The sequence below is a fragment of the Pseudophryne corroboree genome, chromosome 3 (genome assembly GCF_028390025.1).
Source record: "Pseudophryne corroboree isolate aPseCor3 chromosome 3, aPseCor3.hap2, whole genome shotgun sequence".
NCBI classification, from domain to species: Eukaryota; Metazoa; Chordata; class Amphibia; order Anura; family Myobatrachidae; genus Pseudophryne; species Pseudophryne corroboree.
The window spans coordinates 186,246,697-186,274,282 of NC_086446.1; the positions used below are offsets into that span (position 1 = coordinate 186,246,697).

Consider the following 27,586-nt stretch of genomic DNA (forward strand, 5'->3'; position numbering starts at 1 on the left):
CGCCCCACCCACATAACTCACCATATACCAGGGGCAGGCGGGTGGGGAACAACCTCTGATCTCTCCTGGCGGCTCCCTGCAGCAGCTGACGGTGTAGCGTGACCTCTCGCTGGGGAGCCGGAAGGAGGAAGCCGGGCAGCGTCTGAGTGTCCTGTGGATGCTCAACGCTGATCCCTCAATCCCCGGGATTGGAGCTTCCAATCCCGGGATTGAATCCCGGCCATTTTTGACCCTAAATCCCAGGATCCCGCCGATCCCGATCCCGGGATTGGCCACCATAGTTGGCCCATAAATTCTGGACTTTTGGATTATCTCCTACTCACCCTATCACGCTCAAACTCCACCACTTCGGTCTCCCACTCCAGTGAGTCTGTATCAATAGCAGAGTCATGAGAGCTATGAGCCATGAGCTGGCGGAACCTGGCTTCTTTCTCACTCTGATTATCCATCTTTTCCCTAAATGGAATGATTAGAGCACAAAGTTGAAGATAGGAGAACTGGAATGCAGAAAGTTATTGAACACAAACACCTTCTCTTCCCTGGCACACTGAAGTATGAGTGTGAGTGTGTATGACGACATTCTCCATCCTGCTCACAAATATTTGAACTTGGAAGAGACGTGTTACAAAAGTTTAGGGAAAGTGCTGTAGTCTTGGGGGTATATATACTAAAGGGCAATTTTCCTTGATTTTAAAATCGATGGTCTAAATCAATATTGTGTTTTCAGGGGTAAAGCACACAATTTACAAGCATTCAAAATGTATTATTAAAATAAAATGTATATTATAGCCCCTGAAACACAATATTGATTTAGCTTAATTACCATTCAATATAAATTGATGAAAAGGTTTTAAAATTGACCTTTAGTAAATACCCCTTGGCCTCTCTTACAGTCAGACAACCTCTGTACAATAACAAGGCCTGATAGTAATATCGGGACAATAAGCTTTGATTTTGAAAACAAATTGTACTGTGTTTTTTTTAATTGGCAGTAATGTTAGGGATTTTTTCCCTTAACCAATAAAACCAGACACAGCTCCCATTTATATGAATAAATGATAATATGAAAAGAAATGTGCAGGAAATATGCTGGTTTCTCTTTGAAGAATACTTTGATACGTTGAGCCTGTTACTATATTTAGTATTTAAAAAGTATTAGTGAATGTGTGCATAAATGTGCAATGGTTTCAGTCATTCTTAACTTAAAAATAAATACCATAATTACTAAATTAGTGTGACATGTAAATAACATGCTGTAATCTAAGACCCATCTAGAAAGCATCTCACTGAGCTCCAGTGTGACTGCTGGCACTGAGATTTATTGAATGTGGTTCATAGTGGAGTGTGTGCAAAATGTGCTGTGGTTCTTCAAGTGTTACCATGCCCTGGCAACCAATCAAACACTAGCTGGGCCCTGTAGTTCACAAGAGAATGGCAATATCATTGTTTTTTATTTGTTGACAAATCGTTATCAACCCAACACCAACTACTCAAGTGGTGTGAGGAATAGCCCTAGTACAACTGACAAACAGCTGGTTGTTCCTGGGATGATCACATATTTATTTATTTTCTTGCAGGACAACACTTTCCTAGGTATTCCAATAGGGATGCAGTTATGATGGCATTGGTCGGATGCCAGCAGTCGGAATCCTGGCGGTGGAATCCCGACACATGGGCAGAAGACTGGCGCCAAAATAAAGACATCAGATGAAATGCCGACGCCAGAATCCCAATGCCCGGCATCCCAACTGCAAGCATGCTGGGCACCGTTAGTGTTAGGCCACAGGGGGGGGGGGGGGTGCGGGGGTTAGGTTTAGGCATCCCCTAGGAGGGTTAGACTGCAGGGGAGGGAGGGTTAGGTTTAACCTGTGGGGAGGCGGGATAGGGTTACGCTGCAGGAGGGGAGGTTTAGGTTTTGGGGGTTATTGGGGGAGGGTAAGTATACTTACCTTGTCCCTGTTGGGATTCTCTCCATCGGGATGCCGTGGTCAGTCTTCTGACCACCAGCACCCCGAAAGCCGGCAAACCGTAGACACCCATTCCAGTCCCGTGCTGACCGGCCTAGAGCTGGTTGGCACTATGGCAGGGGGACCCCATGCTACAATCTCCCCTGCTATAGTGCCACCAGCCCTGGTTGGTTAAGCCTTGGAAACCTAATGAGTCATACAGTGATTTCAGAAAGCTACTGGATCATGAGGGAGGTCGGGGGCTATAAACAGACATGGATCAACATTAGGTTCTGTTTATTAGGTCTTAGAACCCGCCAGCATTCCAGAGTAGTTCCCATCGATTTCTAAACCCCCTTCAAACTGTTCACTTAGTAAATTTAGCCCTTCGGAAGAGGTCTCTGGCAGAGGTTTAAACCTTCAGGACAGTGAGAAGGCTGTTGTGGGTAAATATATTAACCTACAATATGGGGAAGAAGCAGTATCAATGCACATTATGTGCGCTGATACTGCTTCTCCCCCACGTAAGAAACTGGCGGTGCGGGGACAGTGACAGGGTTGTTGTGATTAACAATTCTCTACGATATGGGGAAGAAGCAGTATCAACGCACATTATGTGCGCTGATACCGCTTCTCTCCCATGTAAGAAACTGGCGGTGCGGGGACAGTGACAGGGTTGTTGTGATTAACAATTCTCTTTCGAAGAGACATAATGTTTACTTTCCCTCTTTCCCTCATCTAGGTGACCTATTTTAAAGAGCATGATCCAGACCTGATAGAAGGTTCTGGCTCTCGTGCAGGTTGCTTGACCTTTTTCCTCTTCTCTAAGAGTATCTGATATATTTGCGTAGCCATCTATGGTGAAAACTCCAATAGCGCTACAACCTCAAAGCTCCAGTGGGGTACAGCACAGGTAGGGAACTCAAGTCTCTGAGACTTAGCTTCTGCTTGATTCATGGAGGCAGGGGTTAGTTAATCAGAGCACTGTTGTAGGGTTTTTCCAGGTACTCTGTTTGGAATTGCAGTCTTTGCTTGACCACATCCATCTGGGTACATGGCCCTTTTAGCCCTTAGACCAGGTGTTCAGTGGGACATGACAGTCTATCCCTGAAAATGTGAAGGCACATTCCACTATGTTAATGGGTGCCTCCTCAGTATCGTAACACAAGGCCTCAGATTTGATACTAAAGTTGGCAGTATTTGTGAATTTCCTCCCTTAGGGACACCTGTGGGACGTCCCCAGGGTATCCAGTGTCCCTCTAGGATGCATGTGAAAATGTTATTTTTGTACTTATCTCCTTATGCTCTTTGCTTTGTTTCTTTTCGTTTTCTCACTTGATAATGTTGTTCTCGTTTCCCTTTTGTTCAATACATTTGGGAATGTCCTTTGCAGACTTTATAAGACCAAACATTTTGAATGTTTGCAGTTAAATCTAAAGTACCCAAAGCTCCTGCACTGCACTTCCATACCTAGCAGTTTGCAAGGACTTGTTATTGGCAGCTGTGTAGAAAGCTGTGACTCAGAATCAGACCCAAACACTCCAACGTGTGGCATCATTTATTTGTTTTCTATAGCAACATGACTATGGGGTCTATTCATGAAGCAGTGAAAAGAGTGGAGAAGTGAGCCTGTGGAGAAGTTGCCCATGGCAACCAATCAGCTGCTCCGTACAATTGGATAGTAGGCAAATTATAAATGTTACTTCAATGCTGATTGGTTACTTCAGTGCTTACTGAGCATTTCTAGGACTTGAAACGTGAAAAGCCAATATCCAGACGTTCAGTAAATGTAATCAGTAGCTACTATACTCACTTCAGTTCCTTTAGTTCTCGTGTGGCATCATTCTTCTGCTTGCGCATGTCATCCAGATTTCTCAGTGCCTCCGCCAGCTCACTGACTGCACGGTCACGTTCTCTACGCAAGTTATCACATAACGTCCTGCCAGAAACACAGATGTCAGCGCATTGAATATTTTAGCGGATTTCTTAAATGTACAGAATATTAGATACTAAGGACAGCCAAGTCTACAGAACACTGTACTTATGAATATAGTCCCTCACTAAAGCTGGGATTCTGTCTTTTATTTTATCCCTTATAGTTTACATGTCATTTCAATTTAGGAATAACTGTTTTACCTCATAAATAAATACAGAAACAAGTAAATGTAACCGGCGGTTTTGGCCACTCACAGCTCATTCAGAAGTATAATACAATAGACACAATACTAGTTAAAATTTCTATAAGGTTCCTATTTTTTTGTTTTTTATTGAAATCTAGCCAATGCAAGTCCACTGGGCGATGAAGCTCCACCAGCGGACTAGAGAAGACTGAAGAAGTTCTTACAGACAGATGATTCAAAACGTAAAAAGAAAACACTCATAATAACAAAACACCCCATTACCCTAAACTTCGGCCTGAAACATGCTATAAATGGCAGATGCAAAATACTTCACCTTTAAGAGACCCTTAAATATAAAAGAAACACTCACCGAATGCTTTCTCTCTCAGCAACAATCTTGTCTCTCTCCTGGAAAGCCCAGTCTCGTCTGCACTTTGCTACCTCTGCCTCTTGTGTGGCCTCCTTCAGTTCATGGCTCATTGCCTCATGCTGCTTCCTGAGCACCTCAATCTCTTTGTTGGCTCTTTCCATGTCTAGAGTAGCAGAATCCTGAATCTAAGAAATGAAACAATATGTATTCTATAATATGGGCATGACAGAACCAAGGAGTGTTACATGTAATTATCTGTCAAAGGTGAAACTACGTTTGCACTACTACATCCCTCCCTGAAAAGATCTCTAAAACAAACCTGAACTCTTCATAAAAATATAGAAGTGCAGACACCTGGGACCCCTGGTTAGCAGGTGCACTGAAAAATATTCACTAGGGAGTTTTGTGAAGAATTCTGAAATTAGCAGTAATATAACCAAACACCAGGTAACCAAAAGAAAGTATTCTCCAGTTATCCTAATCTGCGCTGAAGATGTGAAAGGTCCACTAGTTCAACATCACATTTGGTGGTGTTGGCCCTTGATAATACTCAAATAAAAAATAGTCAACGCACACCGTGCCGTGCTGTATTTTATCCAGCAAAGATTCACTCTGCTGGACCCAAGGTTAGACATTTTGCCCACTCTCTCCTTCATCAAGATGCTTTCCATCCATGCACCCAATTTCAGATGTGGGTGTATGGGGCCTGATTTCCATATACTATCAAGCGCAACTTCTGACCTTCATTATAAACATGATTAGAATAAGGGGCAGGTCTCCACCATTGAACCGATGCATATAAAAAGTGTATTAAAATTGGTACTAAACCCTCATAGGTTATTTTAAAATGTATCCAACAGCGGATTCCATCTGCTGGAAGAGATGCAGTCATAGTGGACCTGCCCCAAAATAGTCTTGTTTTGGGGATAAGATCCACAGATTTCTCAACTCTATTGGACCCTACACACTGGCAGATAAAACAGAACGATATGAACGGTCGCGTTCATAAATGAACGCAAACTCGTTCATATTGTTCTGTGTGCAGGCACCAATGATTAACGATGCATGGTCCCATGCTCGTTAATCGTTGGTGCTCCGTCGCTTATGCATGCAGGCCAATATGGACGAGATTGTCCATATTAGCGTGCAGTGCTATGGAGCTGGGTGACGGGAGGAATGAAGAAACTTGCCGGCGGATCGGTATGTGTGTAGGGCCCATATGATGGATGCTCTTATCTCCAAGCACCCTTGAATATTCTTTCTTTCTCAACCTTCTTTCTGACAGTCCACAAAATTAGCTGCCCACATACTTACCTCAGCTATCCCTTCCCATTGGAAACAAAACCTGCATCTGACATGGTGCATTCAAGAAGAAAATTACATATCACCGCCATAATAGACCGGATCTTTTCCCAAAAGTGTAGGCTACTTAGAGATTACCTTTAAATGGGTCACATTATATTTTTTCCACACACTACTGTTACACTAACTGCTGTGGTACTAGTACTATTGTTTTTCCTTGTCCAGTCTCCCCCTCAGTTTTTAGCAGTAATAGTCCGTGATGCAATGTTCCCATCGATTCTACCTCTACACTCCTTTCCTCCCTTTTTACTTTGTCTGTTTTTCCTGTCACTGTGTCTGTATAACATGTGCAACTGTTACTTAAGGCCTTATTCACGGGCAGATGTGGGGAGAGATGTGTGCTGAGCGAACAGCTCAGCACAGCGTGATGTGTGCTGAGCGTACAGGGGGGAGACGGGGGCGCTCATTTCCCCCAGCCGATGAAATGAGCGACCTGCTAGATTGAGCCTGCATGCAGGCCAATCTAGCACCAGCGATAGCAATGCGCGAGGCTGCGCATCGCTATCGCTGTGGGGGGTACACACGGAGCGATCATGCTTAAATTCTAAGCAATCTAGTCAGATTGCTGAGATTATCGCTCCATGAGTACCCCCTTTACAGTAATCTTTACAATGTAGACAGTGGAACAATTTTGTTCTATAAAAATCTTTATACAACAATTCAACGTATACTAATGAACTCTAATTACAGGGAGACAAGCATGGGAAACTACACAAGCCCCAGAGGCTGTATCATGCAGCTGTTTTTTTCTCACACAAATGGGCAAATTAATTCTATTAACCATGAAGGTTTCAAGTAGAAGAACCAATAATTAGAGTGTTCCACCTGCTCTCCTCTTCCAATCCTGGTTTTCAGCCAGTGTTATGAGAAAACAGAGGAGAGATGGCTTTAAGAAAATGGAGGAGCCCCAGCTATAACAAGGAGACACCATAGGAGAATACTTTCCTAGTTGGCAATCCAGCTTTACATCAATGGCCTCAGAAATTTCTGTGGGAATTTCTCTAACATTTATTAAGTTACAAGGCTTGTAACACCATATCCTATATAATAAAAGGCTAATACTGTTCCTCGCCTCTATGGAGGGAGTTCAAGTATTTTGTGCACCAGCGACCACTAGATGGCCCCTGATGGAGCAATTCAAGTGCTGCTCCATTCGGGCGCACACAGTTGCAAGCACTGACATTACTAGTATGTTGTCCATGTTGTGCACACCTGATTGATTCAGGTGAGTTAATTTTTGGCTTAATACCACAAGCCAAATATATCACTGCTGCTATATGAACAAAGAATTGGTATTTTATTTAAAAAAAATATTTTGATAACTATCTTGCTAGCGCCAGGCATTTGTGTTTTTGTTGGTAGTACTGTATGTTCTCCCATCATTTTGACGGGCTGGTAATGTGAAAATGTGTCAGTCTAGCACAGGTGTAGAAGCAGCTCTCACTTGCTGCCGAATGCACAGCCCTCCTCTACCTAGCAGCCAGTGCAGTATGTTTGTAAGGAGGACCGTTCACTTCTGTCAGCGGTAGAAGCCAACGACCCCAACCCATGGCTCACCCACCCACCAGCACACTCACGTCTTCCCTCACATGGCTTCCCTGTGACTCAGAAAAGAGAGGAGAGAGAGAGAAAGGAGAGGCACAGACAGAGACACGCTTGGGGGCAGGGGTAGAAGTTTAAGATTCCCTCCTGTCAGCGCCCAGAACAAGCACTCCACAAAAATTAGGACTGCCATGGTGGTGTTTTTTCAACCCAGAAATGCAGAAATGCTCTCTAATCTGGTAGGCAGAAGCGATAGCACACTAAGGATACAGATACTTGTGGAGGTACCTGCATAGCTTGATAGTACTCCCTTAGTAGGTGATCCCTCTGTATGATGGCCTCTGTCCTCTCTTTCCTTGCCACATCCCTTTCTTCCTTCACAGTCTCTATGTCTTTACAGGCTTGGTCCAAGTCCTTTTGGGCTTCGGCCTTGTCTTTCACCTCATGACAATACTTCTCCAAGAGCTCATTCCTTTCAAAGATAGCCCGATCCCGCTCCACTAGGGCAGAGTTTAGTTCCTGTGGGGGAATAAGAGAAATATAGGCATTAATGATATACATTTCAAAGGTTGGCAAATTTGCAAAAGGCTGATAATAAGATGCAATATTCTTCTTTATACACAGTACAACTGATTACTGTCTATTCTTTTAACTGTCTGTCAAACCCGTACTCCCGACACACAGATTAGAATGTTATTTAAACACCAAACTGAAATATTAATGTGACTCCAGATCCATACAAGAAAATCTCTTCTGCTTGTCTTAAGCATCCCATGTACTCCTCCCATAAATAATATATTTTTTCCCCAGCACAGGCATCTCTATCTAACCAGCACTTACCTTTATTTCCCAATACTGTGCACCCCCTTACTGCAATTCTTACTCTAAATCAATGTACTGTGAAAAGTACCTGTCTGAGAGCTTCCATCTCCTCGCTTGCAACTCTCTTCTCGCTGGAGGTATTCTTCAGTCTTCCTTGTGCTAGCTCAAGTTCAGTTTGCATCTTGTCCACCTCTTTAATGACTTGGTCTCGCTCGCTCATAATTAAACGATACTCATTAAATACAGAGTCTCTCTCTTCCTTGTATTTTTCTGCATCCTTGGCTACCTTAAGTTGCATGGTCTTAAAACGTGTAGCTTCTGCCTGCAGCCGCTCTATTTCTCTTTGCAACTCCTTGTTTTGTGAGGTTGCTTTATTCAGTTCCTGCTGGATGGAGTCGTACCTATGGAAATAATGTGTGCTCATGAAAACTATGTATTTTCAGTTTTAACAACTTCCCTGGAGTGGTCGCATCGTTTGCATCAACACCAGACTGTGTGTTTTATGACTGGGTCGCAAACAAAGCAGAGGGGCTGGCTGCTGGAAGATAATCTTCAAGCAGCCGCCAATCACAGAAGGACCTCCTGGCCCCTCCACCTCCCTGCACCCTCCCCCAGTGTCTGCCATGCTGCCAATCACTAATGATAGGTCACCCCAGCAGGATCTCCCACCTGAAGGCTGCACAGAGGAGCAGCCTCCTGGAAAATGTAAATTAACCCCCTCAGCTCCCCCAGTGTGTACCTGGCAGCTGCTCTGATGATCTGGGGAAATTAAAGTTGCGTTGATCACAATAACCTGATGGTCCAATGGTGATGGGCGCAATGTTCGCAAATTCGACATTTTACAAATGTAAAAAAAAAGGGCTGGTTTCGAAGCGGTTTTTGGAGAGAGAAAATAGGAATTTAATAACTACCGGTAATTCCTTTTCTCCTAGTCCTTAGTGGATACTGGGGTCTTGTACTTTAGTACCATGGGGTATAGATCGGGCCCACTGGAGCCTGGCCTTTAAAACTTTTAGTATGTGTATGTGTTTGCTGGCTCCTCCCCTTTATGCCGCCCCTACCAGACTCAGTCTAGGAAAACTGTGCCCAAGGAGACGGACACAATATGAGAGAAGAACAATACAACAGCGGTGAATAAGCCAACACACAACCATAAACGAAAGGAGGGCCCTAACCAGAACAGAGGATAGCAAACCCAACCTAACCTGGATAGCACGGCTATCCCAACAACATAATGGGACCGCAACGTCGGTCCAACCAAATACTTACACTGGTAAGCAGGAACGAAGCATTGAGGCGGGCGCCCAGTATCCACTACGGACTAGAAGAAAAGGAATTACCGGTAGGTATTAAAATTCTATTTTCTCTTACGTCCTAGTGGATACTGGGGTCTTGTACTTTAGTACCATGGGGAAGTCCCAAAGCTCCCAAATGGATTGGAGAGTGCTGAGACCCCTGTAAAACTGCCTGACCAAACTGAAGGTCATCCTTGGCCAAGGTATCAAACCTATAGAATTTCACAAAAGTTTTCAAACCAGACCAAGTAGCAACTCAGCACAACTGTAGGGCAGACACACCCCGGGCAGCCGCCCAGGACCACCCCACCAACCTTGTCTAGTGGGCCTGAATTGATGTTGGCTAGAGCAGAGCCCCCGACGTATAGGCCTGTTGAATGGTCAACCTGAGCCAACGAGCAATAGATTGCTTAGAAGCAGGCCAAACAATCTTGGAGGCATCATAAATGACAAACAGCGAGTCAGATTTCCGGTGACGGGCCAACCTTTTGACATAAATCTTCAGAGCCCTGACCACATCCAAGGTCTTAGGGCCAATGGAAGCGTCAGACAACACCGGAACCACAATAGGCTGATTCACATGAAAAGCTGACACCATCTTAGGCAAAAATTGAGGACTGGTCCTCAGTTCCGCCCTGTCTTCATGAAAAATCAAATAAGGGCTTCTACAGGATAAGGCCCCTAATTCAGAGACCCGCCTGGCAGATGCCAAAGCCAATAACATCACCATCTTCCAGGTGAGAAATTTCTACTCTACCCTATGTAAGGGTTCAACCCAGTCCGATTGGAGAAAGGGCAGAGAACCACATTGAGGTCCCACAGAGCCGTGGGAGGTACAAAGGGCGGTTGTATATGAAGAAGTCTGTTTAGGAAAGTCTGTACTTCTGGCAGCAGGGCAAGTTGTTTTTGAAAGAAAATGGAGAGCGCCGAAATCTGGACTTTGATGGAGCCTAAACGTAGGCCCATATCCACCCCCGCTTGCAGGAAAAGTATAAAACGATCAATTCTAAATTCCACGGGAAAAACCTTTCTACTTTCACACCAGGAAACATACTTTTTCCAGATACGATGATAATGCTTTGACGTCACCATCTTCCTGGCCTGGACCATGGTGGAAATAACCCTGGAGGGAAGACCCTTTCTTGCTAGAATCTCCCTCTCAACTTCCAAGCCGTCAAACGTAGCCGCTGTAAGTCTGGATAGACGAACAGGCCTTGCTGAAGATGATCGTCTTGGAGCGGCAGAGGCCAGGGATCCGTCAGAGACATGGTCAGGAGGTCCGAGTACCACGCCCGTCAATCTGGGGCAATTAGAACTGCTTGAACGCTTTCTCTTCTTAGTCTTATTAGAACCCTGGGGATTAGCGGTAGAGGAGGGAACAGGTACACAAACCGATACATCCACAGTGTCGTCAGCGCGTCCCTGCTACAGCCTGCGGATCCCTCGTTCTGTAACAGTAACGGCATAGTTTCTTGTTGGGACGAGAAGCAAACAGATCTATCTGTGGACAACCCCACCGATGAATTATCCGTTGAAACACCTGGGGATGTAAGCACCATTCCCCCAGATGGAGGTCGTGTCTGCTGAGGAAGTCTGCTTCTCAGTTGTCCATGCCTGGAATGAATATGGCAGAAAATAAGATTTTACTCACCGGTAAATCTATTTCTCGTAGTCCGTAGTGGATGCTGGGAACTCCGTAAGGACCATGGGGAATAGACGGGCTCCGCAGGAGACTGGGCACTCTAAAAGAAAGATTTGGTACTATCTGGTGTGCACTGGCTCCTCCCTCTATGCCCCTCCTCCAGACCTCAGTTAGGATACTGTGCCCGGAAGAGCTGACACAATAAGGAAGGGTTTTGAATCCCGGGTAAGACTCATACCAGCCACACCAATCACACCGTATAACTCGTGATACTATACCCAGTTAACAGTATGAAATATCAACAGCAAATTTTTGTTGAGAAGTGTGATGGCGCTCCTGTTCAAATCTCTGCTGCCTTTCCCTTATACCTTGGATCTATCCCAAATGATCCAAAAAAAGTTAAATAGAGGGTGAAAGGAATGGTGAAGGGAATTGGCGCTGAGAGAGTGTGTAGGGATCAATACTTATCATAAATGACGTGATGACTTGGATCTACGGGTGTTTTTCTTATTTTTCTTTGGTTTTCCTCCTTCCAATGTTCTTCCAATGAGTTTATCGATACGGAAAAAAACATGAAAATGACTAGGGGTTAACCACTGATATATGGGGATATTCTGAAAAAAGCTTCTTAGGAGATGAGGTCTATTTTCTCTAAAAACAATAGGTATAGTGGTAGATATACCTTGCTTACATTAATTAATTTATTCACAATGCTCATCAAGGTTTCTTTCAAAGATATTATATCATCGGGATATCTCTCTAAAGCAAATGCATACCTCCACTTACACAGAACAAATGTGATGATAAGCCTATCAAGGTATCTTTTATATTGAAATCACAATCTTGACGGTATATATGTTGAGATAGTGGAATTATTCCTTATTGTGCGTACCTCACTTACACATATATAGTGTGCTATCCTCTCATCAAGGTTTCTTTATAAAACAGGGGTGCGTACCAGTACTCACAGATGTTGTCGATACGCCATGCTCATCAAGGTTTCTTTGTTTTTCTTAGATTCGAATGGAGACTCTTATATAGATATATAATTTTTTAATAAATTATAAACATGAAAATAAAATAATATAAAATGTTGGCTGCAGGTGGTGGCCACCCGTGTGGGGGATTGGTTGGACCAACTTTATCCAGACGTGAGGGACCGGTATCCTGACTGACTGAATCGTAAATGAACAAAAGTGGTCGTACCTTTCCCACAACACGGGTGGGGCAGTGTCCAGCAGGCAATAGTCCTCAGCCAACGCGTTTCAAGAGCCTTGACAAAGAGTAACCTACTCGAAACGCGTTGGCTGAGGACTATCCGGTCCCTCACGTCTGGATAAAGTTGGTCCAACCAATCCCCCACACGGGTGGCCACCACCTGCAGCCAACATTTTATATTATTTTATTTTCATGTTTATAATTTATTAAAAAATTATATATCTATATAAGAGTCTCCATTCGAATCTAAGAAAAACAAAGAAACCTTGATGAGCATGGCGTATCGACAACATCTGTGAGTACTGGTACGCACCTCTGCTTTATAAAGAAACCTTGATGAGAGGATAGCACACTATATATGTGTAAGTGAGGTACGCACAATAAGGAATAATTCCACTATCTCAACATATATACCGTCAAGATTGTGATTTCAATATAAAAGATACCTTGATAGGCTTATCATCACATTTGTTCTGTGTAAGTGGAGGTATGCATTTGCTTTAGAGAGATATCCCGATGATATAATATCTTTGAAAGAAACCTTGATGAGCATTGTGAATAAATTAATTAATGTAAGCAAGGTATATCTACCACTATACCTATTGTTTTTGGAGAAAATAGACCTCATCTCCTAAGAAGCTTTTTTCAGAATATCCCCATATATCAGTGGTTAACCCCTAGTCATTTTCATGTTTTTTTCCGTATCGATAAACTCATTGGAAGAACATTGGAAGGAGGAAAACCAAAGAAAAATAAGAAAAACACCCGTAGATCCAAGTCATCACGTCATTTATGATAAGTATTGATCCCTACACACTCTCTCAGCGCCAATTCCCTTCACCATTCCTTTCACCCTCTATTTAACAGTATAAAATATATCTGAGCCTCTCAACAGATGGCTCAACAATAACCCTTTAGTTAGGCAATAACTATATACAAGTATTGCAGACAATCCGCACTTGGGATGGGCGCCCAGCATCCACTACGGACTACGAGAAATAGATTTACCGGTGAGTAAAATCTTATTTTCTCTGACATCCTAGTGGATGCTGGGAACTCCGTAAGGACCATGGGGATTATACCAAAGCTCCCAAACGGGCGGGAGAGTGCGGATGACTCTGCAGCACCGAATGAGAGAACTCAAGGTCCTCCTCAGCCAGGGTATCAAATTTGTAGAATTTTGCAAACGTGTTTGCCCCTGACCAAGTTGCAGCTCGGCAAAGTTGTAAAGCCGAGACCCCTCGGGCAGCCGCCCAAGATGAGCCCACCTTCCTTGTGGAATGGGCTTTTACTGATTTAGGATGCGGCAATCCAGCCGCAGAATGCGCCAGCTGAATTGTGCTACAAATCCAGCGAGCAATAGTCTGCTTAGAAGCAGGAGCACCTATTTTGTTGGGTGCATACAGGATAAAAAGCGAGTCAGTTTTCCTGACTCCAGCCGTCCTGGAAACATAAATTTTCAAGGCCCTGACTACGTCCAGTAACTTGGAATCTTCCAAGTCCCTAGTAGCCGCAGGCACTACAATAGGTTGGTTCAAGTGAAAAGCTGATACCACCTTAGGGAGAAACTGGGGACGAGTCCTCAATTCTGCCCTATCCATATGGAAAATCAGATAAGGGCTTTTACATGACAAAGCCGCCAATTCTGACACCCGCCTGGCCGAAGCCAAGGCCAATAACATGACCACTTTCCACGTGAGATATTTCAAATCCACAGTTTTAAGTGGCTCAAACCAATGTGATTTCAGGAAACTCAACACCACATTGAGATCCCAAGGTGCCACAGGAGGCACAAAAGGGGGCTGAATATGAAGCACTCCCTTTACAAAAGTCTGAACTTCAGGCAGTGAAGCCAGTTCTTTCTGGAAGAAAATCGACAGAGACGAAATCTGTACCTTAATGGAACCCAATTTTAGGCCCATAGTCACTCCCGACTGTAGGAAGTGCAGAAAACGACCCAGCTGAAATTCCTCTGTAGGGGCCTTCCTGGCCTCACACCACGCAACATATTTTCGCCAAATACGGTGATAATGGTTTGCGGTTACTTCTTTCCTGGCTTTTATCAGCGTAGGAATGACTTCCTCCGGAATGCCCTTTTCCTTTAGGATCCGGAATTCAACCGCCATGCCGTCAAACGCAGCCGCGGTAAGTCTTGGAACAGACAGGGCCCCTGCTGTAGCAGATCCTGTCTGAGCGGTAGAGGCCATGGGTCCTCTGATATCATTTCTTGAAGTTCTGGGTACCAAGCTCTTCTTGGTCAATCCGGAACCACGAGTATCGTTCTTAGTCCTCGCCTTCTTATTATTCTCAGTACCTTTGGTATGAGAGGCAGAGGAGGGAACACATAAACCGACTGGTACACCCACGGTGTCACTAGAGCATCCACAGCTATCGCCTGAAGGTCCCTTGACCTGGCGCAATATCTCTTTAGCTTTTTGTTGAGGCGGGACGCCATCATGTCCACCTGTGGCCTTTCCCAACGGTTTACCAACAGTTGGAAGACTTCTGGATGAAGTCCCCACTCTCCCGGGTGTAGGTCGTGTCTGCTGAGGAAGTCTGCTTCCCAGTTGTCCACTCCCGGAATGAACACTGCTGACAGTGCTAGTACGTGATTTTCCGCCCATCGGAGAATCCTTGTGGCTTCTGCCATCGCCATCCTGCTTCTTGTGCCGCCCTGTCGGTTTACATGGGCGACTGCCGTGATGTTGCCTGATTGGATCAGTACCGGCTGGTTTTGAAGCAGGGGCCTTGCCTGACTTAGGGCATTGTAAATGGCCCTCAGTTCCAGAATATTTATGTGTAGGGACGACTCCTGACTTGACCAAAGTCCCTGGAAATTTCTTCCCTGTGTGACTGCCCCCCAGCCTCGAAGGCTGGCATCCGTGGTCACCAGGACCCAGTCCTATATGCCGAATCTGCGGCCCTCTAGAAGATGAGCACTCTGCAGCCACCACAGTAGAGACACCCTGGTCCTTGGAGACAGGGTTATCAGTCGATGCATCTGAAGATGCGATCCCGACCACTTGTCCAAGAGGTCCCACTGGAAGGTCCTTGCATGGAACCTGCCGAATGGAATTGCTTCGCATGAAGCCACCATTTTTCCCAGGACTCGTGTGCAGTGATGCACCGATACCCGTTTTGGTTTCAGGAGGTCTCTGACTAGAGATGACAGCTCCTTGGCTTTCTCCTGCGGGAGAAACACTTTTTTCTGTTCTGTGTCCAGAACTATCCCCAGGAACAGTAGGCGTGTGGAAGGAACCAGCTGTGACTTTGGAATGTTTAGAATCCAGCCATGGTGTTGTAGCACTTCCCGAGATAGTGCTACTCCGACCAGCAACTGCTCCTTGGACCTCGCCTTTATTAGGAGATCGTCCAAGTACGGGATAATTAAAACTCCCTTTTTTCGAAGGAGTATCATCATTTCTGCCATTACCTTGGTAAACACCCTCGGTGCCGTGGACAGTCCAAACGGCAGTGTCTGGAATTGGTAATGGCAATCCTGTACCACAAATCTGAGGTACTCCTGGTGAGGAAGGTAAATGGGGACATGCAGGTAAGCATCCTTGATGTCCAGGGATACCATGTAATCCCCCTCGTCCAGGCTTGCAATAACCGCCCTGAGCGATTCCATCTTGAACTTGAATCTTTTTATGTATGTGTTCAAGGATTTCAAATTTAAAATGGGTCTCACCGAACCGTCCGGTTTCGGTAATACAAACAGTGTGGAATAGTAACCCCGTCCTTGTTGAAGTAGGGGTACCTTGACTATCACCTGCTGGGAATACAGCTTGTGAATTGCCTCTAGCACAGCCTCCCTGCCCGAGGGAGTTGTCGGCAAGGCAGATTTGAGGAAACGGTGGGGGGGAGACGCCTCGAATTCCAGCTTGTACCCCTGAGATACTACTTGAAGGATCCAGGGATCCACCCGTGAGCGAACCCACTGATCGCTGAAATTTTTGAGGCGGCCCCCCACCGTACCTGGCTCCGCCTGTGGAGCCCCACCGTCATGCGGCGGATTTGGAAGGACTTTTGTTCCTGGGAACCTGCTGTTTGTTGCAGCTTTTTCCCCCTTCCTCTGCCTCTAGACAGAAAGGACCCGCCTTTTCCCCGCCTGTTTTTCTGGGGTCGAAAGGACTGTACCTGATAATACGGCGCTTTCTTAGGCTGTGAGGGGACATGGGGAAAAAATGCTGACTTCCCAGCTGTTGCTGTGGAAACAAGGTCTGAGAGACCATCCCCGAATAACTCCTCACCCTTATAAGGCAAAACTTCCATGTGCCTTTTTGAATCTGCATCCCCTGTCCACTGCCGAGTCCATAAGCCTCTCCTAGCAGAAATGGACAATGCACTTATTCTAGATGCCAGCCGGCAGATCTCCCTCTGTGCATCTCTCATGTATAAGACTGAGTCTTTTATATGCTCTACGGTTAGCAATATAGTGTCCCTGTCTAGGGTGTCAATATTTCCCGACAGGGAATCTGACCATGCAGCAGCAGCACTGCACATCCACGCTGAAGCAATAGCTGGTCTCAGTATAACACCAGTGTGTGTATATATAGACTTCAGGATAGCCTCCTGCTTTCTATCAGCAGGTTCCTTTAGGGCGGCCGTATCTGGAGACGGTAGTGCCACCTTTATTGACAAACGTGTGAGCGCTTTATCCACCCTAGGGGGAGTTTCCCAACGTGACCTATCCTCTGGCGAGAAAGGGAACGCCATTAGTAATTTTTTTGAAATTACCAATTTTTTATCGGGGAAAGCCCACACTTCTTCACACACTTCATTTAATTCTTCAGATGGGGGAAAAACTATTGGTAGTTTTTTCTCCCCAAACATAATACCCTTTTTTGAGGTACCTGGGTTTATATCAGAAATGTGTAATACCTCTTTCATTGCCTCAATCATGCAACGAATGGCCCTAGTGGACATTAAATTTGACTCATCGTCGTCGACACTGGTATCAGTATCCGTGTCGACATCTGTGTCTGCCATCTGAGGTAGTGGGCGCTTTAGAGCCCCTGATGGCCTTTGAGTTGTCTGGGCAGGCACGAGCTGAGAAGCCGGCTGTCCCGCATTTGGCATGTCGTCAAATTTTTTATGTAAGGAGTCGACACTTGCACGTAATTCCTTCCATAAGTCCATCCACTCCGGTGTCTGCCCCGCAGGGGGTGACATCACATTTATAGGCATCTGCTCTGCCTCCACATAAGCCTCCTCATCAAACATGTCGACACAGCCGTACCGACACACCGCACACACACAGGGAATGCTCTTAAAGGAGACAGGACCCCACAAAAGCCCTTTGGGGAGACAGAGAGAGAGTATGCCAGCACACACCAGAGCGCTATATAATGCAGGGACTAACTGAATTATGTCCCCTTATAGCTGCTATAAGTTATACTGCGCCTAAATTTAGTGCCCCCCCCCCTCTCTTTTTTACCCTTTCTGTAGTGCAGACTGCAGGGAAGAGCCAGGGAGCTTCCTTCCAGCGGAACTGTGAGGGAGAAATGGCGCCAGTGTGCTGAGGGAGATGGCTCCGCCCCTTTTTCGGCGGACTTTTCTCCCACTTTTTTATGGATTCTGGCAGGGGTAATTACCACATATATAGCCTCTGGGGCTATATATTGTGGTTATTTTGCCAGCCAAGGTGTTTTTATTGCTGCTCAGGGCGCCCCCCCCCCCCCCCCAGCGCCCTGCACCCTCAGTGACCGGAGTGTGAAGTGTGTATGAGGAGCAATGGCGCACAGCTGCAGTGCTGTGCGCTACCTTGGTGAAGACTGAAGTCTTCTGCCGCCGATTTTCCGGACCATCTTCATGCTTCTGGCTCTGTAAGGGGGACGGCGGCGCGGCTCCGGGAACGAACACCAAGGACGGGTCCTGCGGTCGATCCCTCTGGAGCTAATGGTGTCCAGTAGCCTAAGAAGCCCAAGCTAGCTGCAAGCAGGTAGGTTCGCTTCTTCTCCCCTTAGTCCCTCGTTGCAGTGAGCCTGTTGCCAGCAGGTCTCACTGTAAAATAAAAAACCTAACATATACTTTCTTTCTAGGGGCTCAGGAGAGCCCCTAGTGTGCATCCAGCTCGGCCGGGCACAGAAATCTAACTGAGGTCTGGAGGAGGGGCATAGAGGGAGGAGCCAGTGCACACCAGATAGTACCAAATCTTTCTTTTAGAGTGCCCAGTCTCCTGCAGAGCCCGTCTATTCCCCATGGTCCTTACGGAGTTCCCAGCATCCACTAGGACGTCAGAGAAATGGCCATTGCATTGGCCTCCGCCCAGAGGAGGATTCTTGACACCTCTCGCATCGCCGGTCTGCTTCTTGTTCGCCGTTGTTAGTTTATGTATGCCACTTCCGACTGAACCTGGAACGCCCGATCCATCAGGAGATGAGAAGCCTGCAGAAGGGCATTGTAAATTGCCCTGAGTTCCAGGATGGTTATCGGCAGAGCAGATTCCTGTCTCGACCATATCCCCTGGAACTGGACCCCTTGGGTCACAGCCCCCCAACCCCGGAGGCTGGCATCCGTTGTCAGTAGTATCCACGAGTGGATATTGAAACTCCTGCCCTCTACCAGGTGAGGAACTTGTAGCCACCATAATAGAGAAATCCGGGCTTTCGGAGACAGGGTCACTTCCTGATGCATGTGAAGGTGAGAACCCGACCATTTATCCAGTAGATCCAGTTGAAATGGCCGGGCATGGAATCTGCCGTATTGGATTGCCTCGTAAGCAGCCACCATCTTGCCCAGTAAGCGGATGCAAAGATGTATGGACACCTTGCGAGGGCTGAGGACCGAGCGGACCATAGCCTGGATAGCCATGGCCTTGTCCATCGGAAGAAACACCTTTTGAGACACTATATCCAGTATCATTCCCAGGAACTGAAGATGCTGGGTCAGTTCCAGGTGAGATTTCTGGAAATTTAGGATCCTCCCAAGATCCGTGAGTAGGCGAGTAGTCAGATCGATGCTGTGTAGCAGACATTCCCTGGACACAGCCTTTATTAGCAGATCGTCCAAGTAGGGAACTATGTTTACTCCCATCATGCGCAGTTGCAGCATCATCTCCGCCATGACCTTGGTGAAGACCCTTGGAGCTGTGGATAATCCGAAGGGTAAGTCCTGAAACTGGAAATGGTCATCCAATATGGCGAACCTGAGGTAAGCCTGATGAGGAGGCAACATGGGAATGTGAAGGTAAGCATCTTTGACATCCAGAGACACCAGGAACTCCCCCTCCTCCAGAGCGGACACCACCGCCCTCAGGGTCTCCATCTTGAATTTGAACACCCGCAGATACGGGTGGAGACAGTAGCGGATCTTGCACGGGCAAGCAGGACTTTTTCCCAGGGCGCCGCCTTCCGGAGGGCGCCGCACCATGGCAAGATCCACTACTGCTGTGCTCTCCGCTGCCCGCTGTGTCCCCCGGCTGTGTCCCCCTGTGAAGGGAACTAGACGCTACGCATCTAGTTTCCCTTCGTGGAGAGGACCGTTGCTGTGCGGTGCGCGATGACGTCATCGCGCACCGCTCAGCATTTCAACAGAGCTACTACTGTACAGGGGGCGTAACTGACCACGCCCCCTGTACGAAGCCACGCCGCTATGCACTGCTCGGGGCGCAGAAAGAGCTCGAACCGGCCCTGGGTTGAGAGACTTCAGGTTTAAGATGGGGCGCACCGAACCATCTGGTTTGGGAACGACAAAAAGACTGGAGTAAAAATCTGTTGCATAACGGAGGACACACAGGAACTACCACTCCCGTCTGCAAAAGCTTTTGAATAGCCTCTTGCAAGGTAACTTTTGCTGTGGGTAAAGCTGGTAAGCCCAACTTGAAAAACCTGTCAGGAGTGTGAGGAGGTAGTGTTTGAAATTCCAGCCAGTATCCGTGGGAAATGACGTCCCTCACCCAACGATCCCAACAGGACTCCGCCCACATGTGGGCGAAGTGTTGAAGACGAGCACCTACCTGAAAGTCGCCTTCTCGCTGGGGCCAACCGTCACGCGGAGGGTTTAGCGGCAGAGGATTCGGTGGTCTGGTCCAGGGAGACAGCAGGTGCAGGTTTACGGGACTTACCTCGAGATCCTCTGGAGGTGGTGGAGACCCCTCGGCCCCTGCCTCTGAACCTTGCCACACGAAAATACGGCAAGGAGGGTCCGGTGTAAGAACGTCTAGCAGGTGGCGCAGCTGATGACAGATAGGTAGACTTACCCGCCATTGCTTGGGAAATCCACTTATTCAATTCGTCTCCAAACAAGGCATCATCTGTAAAGGGAAGATTTTTTACACCCTTTTAGGAATTGGCGTCTGCCGCCCATTGACGTAAACACAGAGCTCTGCGCACTGAGACCCCCATAGCAGTAGTGCGGACATTAATCTTACACAACTCCTTTATAGCCTCGCTCATAAAATTTGTAGCATCATGTACAGTATATGTTGCAGTAGGGTTACAACCTCATCCCGAGGCAGAGCGTCTAAACCATCAATAACATTATCAGACCACTTTACCACAGCCTTGGAGATCCACCCGCAAACTATTGTGGGGTGCTGTGCTGCGCCTGCTGCCGTATAAATTTCCTTGAGCATTGTCTCAAGTCAGCAGGCTCCTTCAGGGATACAGCCCCAGGAACATGCAGTACCAATTTTTTGACATGCTGGATACAGATGTATCGACCAACGGGGGTATTTCCCAGACCTTCCTATCTTCAGCTGGAAGGGGAAAGGTAGATAAAACCTCTGAGGAATTTAAACATTTTTTTTATCAGGGTTTAACCAAGCCTCCTTGGCCAGGGAGTTTAACTCCTTAGACACCGGAAAGGTAGCTGAACTCTTGGGTCTTACATTTAAGTATAAATCATCATCTGTTTCCGTCTCCTGGTCCAGTATGTGAAGGACCTCTCTTATGGCAAAAATGAGGGCCTCCACCCCAGGGGACAGAGAGCTGTCCTCGTCCATGTCATCATCATCTACATCTGGCTGATCAGAATCGGACTGCAAAACCTGTGGCAGTGAGTGTTTGTGTGAAGCCACTATAGGGGGCTGCGAAGCCTTCCTAGAATCTGCTGCCTTAGCTACACAATCGAGTGTTCTAACACCTGCCTCTCCCTTTCAGCTACAGCTAGTTCAGAATTGACATTGTGAATCATGCTGTCCAACCAGTCAGGTGTCTGTGAGCTGGGCCCTTGAGGAGACAAGGAACATTGCTCACACATGAGACCCCGCTGAAAACGGGGTAGAATTACAAGCACCACATGTAACCAAGTCTTCAGACATTATACAGGAAACAACAGTGCAGCCCGTTGCACAACACCCCACACAGACCCTAGAGAGCCCTTTGGAGTGATAATGAGGAGCGGACCCAGCACACAGAACACAGCAACACAATGTGTGAAAATAAGTGTATGTAAAATCAGTACAGCGATGTTACCGCTGACATGCTACCCCCTGTCTATGACCCCCTGGTACCAGTTCAGACAGTCTGTAACAGTGTGGGTTCTGGAGGAGCAGCGTGCATGCAGCCTTGGTGATCTGCAGTAGCAGGAAAATGGTGCCTTCCCGCCGCTGGTCCCGCTCCGGGAAGCCCCGCCCCTTGAAATGGCGCACGGGCCCTGACAAGATTATACTGGCCACAGGTGTAAAACACCTCGGAAATGTCATTTACAGTCCACACAAAGCTTTAGGTGACAGTGCTGGGCAATAGCCCTGAGCCAGTTCCGTCCGCGGCAGGCACAACAGCTCCGGGCCAGTGACCACCACGCGACATGCTGCCAAACTCCACCGATGACCCGCTAACCGGGACCCCGGTGTAACACTCATCGCACCTGGTCTTTGGCATCTATTAAGAGGGTGGCGGCTAGCTGCTGGTGTGGGCACACATACTGACAATGAGTGATCAGCACCTCAGGAGCTCAGTGTCCTGTCAGCTGGGATTACAAACCATTAACGATCAGGAGGTTGGTTGGTCCCCCCTCTAAGTCCCATGAAGCAGGTAGTCTGTCTGCCAAGCAGAGCTACCTGAAAATAATAAACTAAATTAAATTTAAAAGAAAAATCTCTGGAGCTCCGGAGAAGTGCACCCGGCTCCTTGGGCACATTTTTCTAAACTGAGTCTAGTAGGAGGGGCATAGAGGGGAGGAGCCAGCACACACTAAAAGTTTTAAAGTGCCAGGCTCCAGTGGACCCGATCTACACCCCATGGTACTAAAGTACAAGACCCGTATCCACTAGGACGCAAGAGAAAAATTGCCAGATAAGTGGTTAAGTCATTCGACGATTATAAAATCAGGCTCTAGCTAGCATTTATCAAGTATATGCTATAAAATAATAGGTAGAAGCCGATGGGTTGCTATTGTAACTTCTCCTCCTGGCCACTCTTTAGAGAGCTTGATGCATTCACAGCCTCCCCACCCTTCCATATAACCACCATCACATTTTAGTTCAACCACTCAAGAGGTTTCCATGGTAGTGTGAAGCTCGGGGTTGGAAGCATTGCTGCTCTGCAAACTCTTGCCTGATTGCTGTAACATAAGCCTGCTGCCCTGATTTTATATGGAATAACATTGCACAATCTCAAGTGATCTGGTCTTAGCTAAAAGTGAAGGAAGAATATGTTTGTGCCCCTTGTCACTGATGTGGTCATTATCATACCTCCACCCTAGAAGTATACCTTCTCATAGAGGAGGAGTATTGATGCTGCAGATGCATGGTATTGTCCCGCTGCTTCATCAGCCCCTCCAGCTGTTTCTGCAGGTTTCTCTTCTCTTCCTCACTCTGCTCCAGGCGCCCTAAATCCAAGTTATGACTGGAAACCTTCTCATTGTACTGTCTACGCAGAGAATCGTAATCTTTCTTCACCACTTCCAGCTTGTCCAGAGCGGTATCATATAGCTTGTTAATGAGCTCAGAGGAACCATTCTGCTTCACCACCTGCCAGGAAAAGAAGTGGGCATTAGACAACAGAAACATACAGCAAACAATTCGTACACTGCAGGTCAATGGAAGGCAACGGAATGTAGTCATTGTGTTGACAAAAGGGCGACACCATAATGTTGAATGTCAACACCTGCAAAACATCAACATTGGACATTTTATGCTTAAAATGCTACCTACACCCTCCCTCCCTTCCCCGCTGCTACCTACACCCTCTCGCACCGCTACCTACCCTCCAGTGCTGCTCCCTACACCCTTCTTCACTGATCCCTACTGCAATCCCGGGAATCCCGGGATTGATCGTTTTTCAATCCCGAATCCCGGGATTAAAAAGACGGCCCGGGATTGGCCTCCCTAGGTGGGTCCTGTGCTTGTGTGAATATTTTAACAATCTTTTTGATAATTTTCAAAGAGCAACATGGATGTGGTCTTCAAGAGAATTGCAGAACATGGCTTGAAACTAAATCCAAAAATAAAGTACTTAAAGAAAAGACTGTACAGGCACATAAGGGAATAATCTGTACCATAACACACGGAAGGATCTTTCAGTATCACTGTGGTGTAATCTGCACCGAACACAAAACATTTTAAGTTGGGTAACATCATTTAAAATAGAGACACGAACACTGCTCAGAAATGCAAAAAGGACCCCTGGCAGAAAATAAAAAAAATAAATTCTCTCCTTTGCCTTAAGGGGTGATGTATCAAACTTTGTAGAGAGATAAAGTACCAACCAATCAGCTCCTATCAATTTTCTAACACACGTAAATGTATTAACCTTTATTATGGGGGAGAAGTGGTATTAGCGCACTTTGGGGCAAATTCAGTATGAATTGCAAGTAGCGTTTCGTACAGAATTTTTGCTGAGGGGCCGCGGGCGCCTGCGCAGCAGGCCCCACTGCGCATGCGCCTGCGCAGCAGGCCCCACTGCGCATGCGCCTGCGCAGCAGGCCCCACTGCGCATGCGCCTGCGCAGCAGGCCCCACTGCGCATGCGCCTGCAATTTCTGCGGGGGGCCACAGGAATTACGATCGCCTCTGCCTGTCAATCAGGCAGAGGCGGGAGGGGGGCGGCAACAATTCGTTTTCTGGGTGGAAACGGAGCATTGCGGGGGCGTGCCAACCCAAACGGTGGTCTGGTACGCGCGAACGGGGGCGTGTCGGGGGTTCGGCCGCGTGACGTCACACGCAGCCGCTGCGACAACAAAAATGGCGACGGGACTCCTGCGGCTGCAGCTAAGCTGCGCCGGCAGGAATCATCCTTAATTTCTGCTAACAAGCAGAAATTGCGTGCTGTTCGCAATTTCTGCTTGAAGCAGGGGGGGGGGGGGCGCCGGTCAGCATGCTGGGTGGCCTTGCCCAGCGCTGGGCGGCCACCAGCATGCATGCTAATGGTTAGCAAATTCTGCTGATTAGCAGAATTTGCTAACCTTACTGAATTGGCCCCATTACGTGCACAGATACTGCTTCTCCCTCATGTATGACACTGATGGTGCAGGATCTATATCGGCCCTGCTATTTAAAAAAAAATAGCACCCCGATATCCAGGGCAATGTATGAACGGTGAGCAGCAAGAGCAGAGATGTCTCTGGCTGTGGAGGCATCTGGACTCCGGGATGCACAGGAGATCTTGCCGCGTGAATTGCAAGATCTCGCGCATGCGCAGCGGAGCTGGTCGGGCTGAGAGACACAGCTCATCAGCACTGAGCTGATGCACTGTGTGCTCTGCGGGGATTGCCGGCGGTGCTTAGCCAGAGAGGAAGTTAGTATATCTTGTCGGATTGGCTTTCTGCTTCGCCTCGGTAATGAGCAGAAGCAGGAAGTGCTGTAGTGGCACAATACATGCCACTATAATACATTCCCCCCACAGTCTGTCTGTAACATGGCAGTTAGGGGTTCACTATGGTATGCTGGCAGTCGGGCTCCCGGCGACCAGCATACCGGCGCCGGGAGCCCGACCGCCGGCTTACCGACAGTGTGGCGAGCGCAAATGAGCCCCTTGCGGGCTCGCCACGCTACGGGCACGGTGGCGCGCCACGCTATTTTATTCTCCCTCCAGGGGGGTCGTGGACCCCCACGAGGGAGAATAAGTGTCGGTATGCCGGCTGTCGGGATCCCGGCGCCGGTATAATGTGCGCCGGGATCCGTCAGTCGGCATACTGAAGACCGCCCGGCAGTTAGAACTATCTGTCTGGCACTTTCTCTCTCTCCAATGCTTGATACATATCCCACTATAGGAGAAAATGGGGTGCAGTATGTTATGCCGGCGGTCGGGATCCCGTCGCCCAGCATACAGGCGCCGGGATCCCGGCCGCCGGCAGCTCGGCAAGCGCAAATGAGCCCCTTGCGGGCTCGCTGCGGGCACAGTGGCATACGATTCTCCCTCCAGGGGAGTCGTGGACCCCAAGAGGGAGGATAGTTGTCGGTATGCCGGGTGTCGGGATTCCGGCGCAGGTATATTGAGCACCGGGATCCCAACAGCCGGCATACTGAATACCACCCGAGAAAATGTCATTAGCGATGAAAGGTGGATCGATCCTCCTCCCAAAAACTGTAAAACTGAGAGGAAGGGAAGAGCATCAGTAGATCAGCATTTGAGACAAGGTCCAAGTTTATGTATGCAGAAAAATCTGCGAGTGAATATAGGCCCTCATTCCGAGTTGATCGGTCGCAAGGCGAATTTAGCAGAGTTACACACGCTAAGCCGCCGCCTACTGGGAGTGAATCTTAGCTTCTTAAAATTGCGACCGATGTATTCGCAATATTGCGATTACTAACTACTTAGCAGTTTCAGAGTAGCGTCAGACTTACTCTGCCTGTGCGATCAGTTCAGTGCTTGTCGTTCCTGGTTGACGTCACAAACACACCCAGCGTTCGCCCAGACACTCCTCCGTTTCTCCGGCCACTCCTGCGTTTTTTCCGGAAACGGTAGCGTTTTCAGCCACACGCCCCTGAAACGCCGTGTTTCCGCCCAGTAACACCCATTTCCTGTCAATCACATTACGATCGCCGGAGCGATGAAAAAGCCGTGAGTAAAATTACTTTCTACATAGCAAAGTTACTTGGCGCAGTCGCAGTGCGAACATTGCGCATGCGTACTAAGCGGATTTTCATTGCGATGCGATGAAAAATACCGAGCGAACAACTCGGAATGAGGGCCATAGTATTGTTATTAGCTAATGTGTATGTGCAGCTGAAGGTTATCCAAACTCGAAATAAAAGCTGTTTGGGCCTTTTCACACCTCATCAAGGGGTCTATTCATGAAGCAGTGAAAAGTGTGGAGACATGAGCCAGTGGAGAAGTTGCCCATGGCAACCAATCAGCATTGAAGTGACATTTATAATTTGAAAACTATACAAATGTACAGAGCAGCCGATTGGTTGCCATGGGCAACTTTATTATTTATTTATTTATTTATTAACAGTTTCTTATATAGCGCAGCATATTCCGTTGCGCTTTACAATTAGAACAACAGTAATAGAACAAAACTGGGTAAAAACAGACAGACATAGAGGTAGGAAGGCCCTGCTCGCAAGCTTACAATCTATAGGGAAATAGGCATAGATACACAAGGATAGATGCTACCTATTGCATAATGGTCCACCAGATTGCTAGGTTCTTAATGGGTTGTATGATGATACCCCACAAAGTTATCCAAGTGTCAGGAGGGTGTGAGACTAAAGAAAGACAAGATATGTGATGTTATGAATACTCTACAGAGGATGTAATTAGATAGGGAAGCACTGAAGGTTATGTGGGTGGGTCTGGAATTTGATAGGCTTGTCTGAAGAGGTGAGTTTTCAGGGAACATTTAAAGGTTTGGAGGCTAGAGGCGAGTCTTACTGTGCGTGGGAGGGCATTCCACAGAGTGGGTGAAGCCCGGATAAAGTCCTGTAATTTTGAGTGTGAACAAGTAATGCGTGTGGATGAGAGACGTAGATCTTGTGCAGAGCGGAGAGGTCGGGTAGGGAGATATTTTGAGATGAGTGAAGAGATGTATGTTGGTGCAGTTTGGTTAATAGCCTTGTATGTGAGTAAAAGTATTTTATATTTAATACGGTAGAATACCGGTAACCAATGGAGGGACTGACAAGAGCGGATCTGCAGACGATGAACGTCTGGCAAGGAAGATTAGCCTCGCAGCTGCATTCAAAATGGATTGTAGTGGTGAGAGCCTATGTTTGGGAAGACCGGTCAGGAGACTATTACAATAATCAATGCGGGAGATAATGAGAGCATGGATTAGAGTTTTTGCTGTGTCTTGTGTAAGATAAGGGCGTATTTTGGATATGTTTCTTAGATGTATGTAACATGATCTTGAGACAGATTGAATGTGGGTAACAAAGGA

The 27,586-nt window shown here is 47.2% G+C and overlaps 1 protein-coding gene across 3 annotated transcripts in view; it reads right to left on the minus strand.

The window, feature by feature from the left end:
- The window catches only part of DLG5 (discs large MAGUK scaffold protein 5), a 245,975-nt gene that overhangs the window by 92,010 nt on the left and 126,379 nt on the right, over positions 1 to 27,586 (minus strand). For all 3 annotated transcript variants that reach the window (XM_063958703.1, XM_063958702.1, XM_063958704.1), the window contains exons 6-11: positions 22,976 to 23,235; positions 8,251 to 8,563; positions 7,629 to 7,859; positions 4,437 to 4,621; positions 3,760 to 3,885; positions 324 to 456 (exon numbers count right to left, since the gene is read on the minus strand). In XM_063958703.1, the coding sequence (XP_063814773.1) occupies positions 324 to 456; positions 3,760 to 3,885; positions 4,437 to 4,621; positions 7,629 to 7,859; positions 8,251 to 8,563; positions 22,976 to 23,235 (1,248 nt within the window). The remainder of the gene's footprint in view (positions 1 to 323; positions 457 to 3,759; positions 3,886 to 4,436; positions 4,622 to 7,628; positions 7,860 to 8,250; positions 8,564 to 22,975; positions 23,236 to 27,586) is intronic.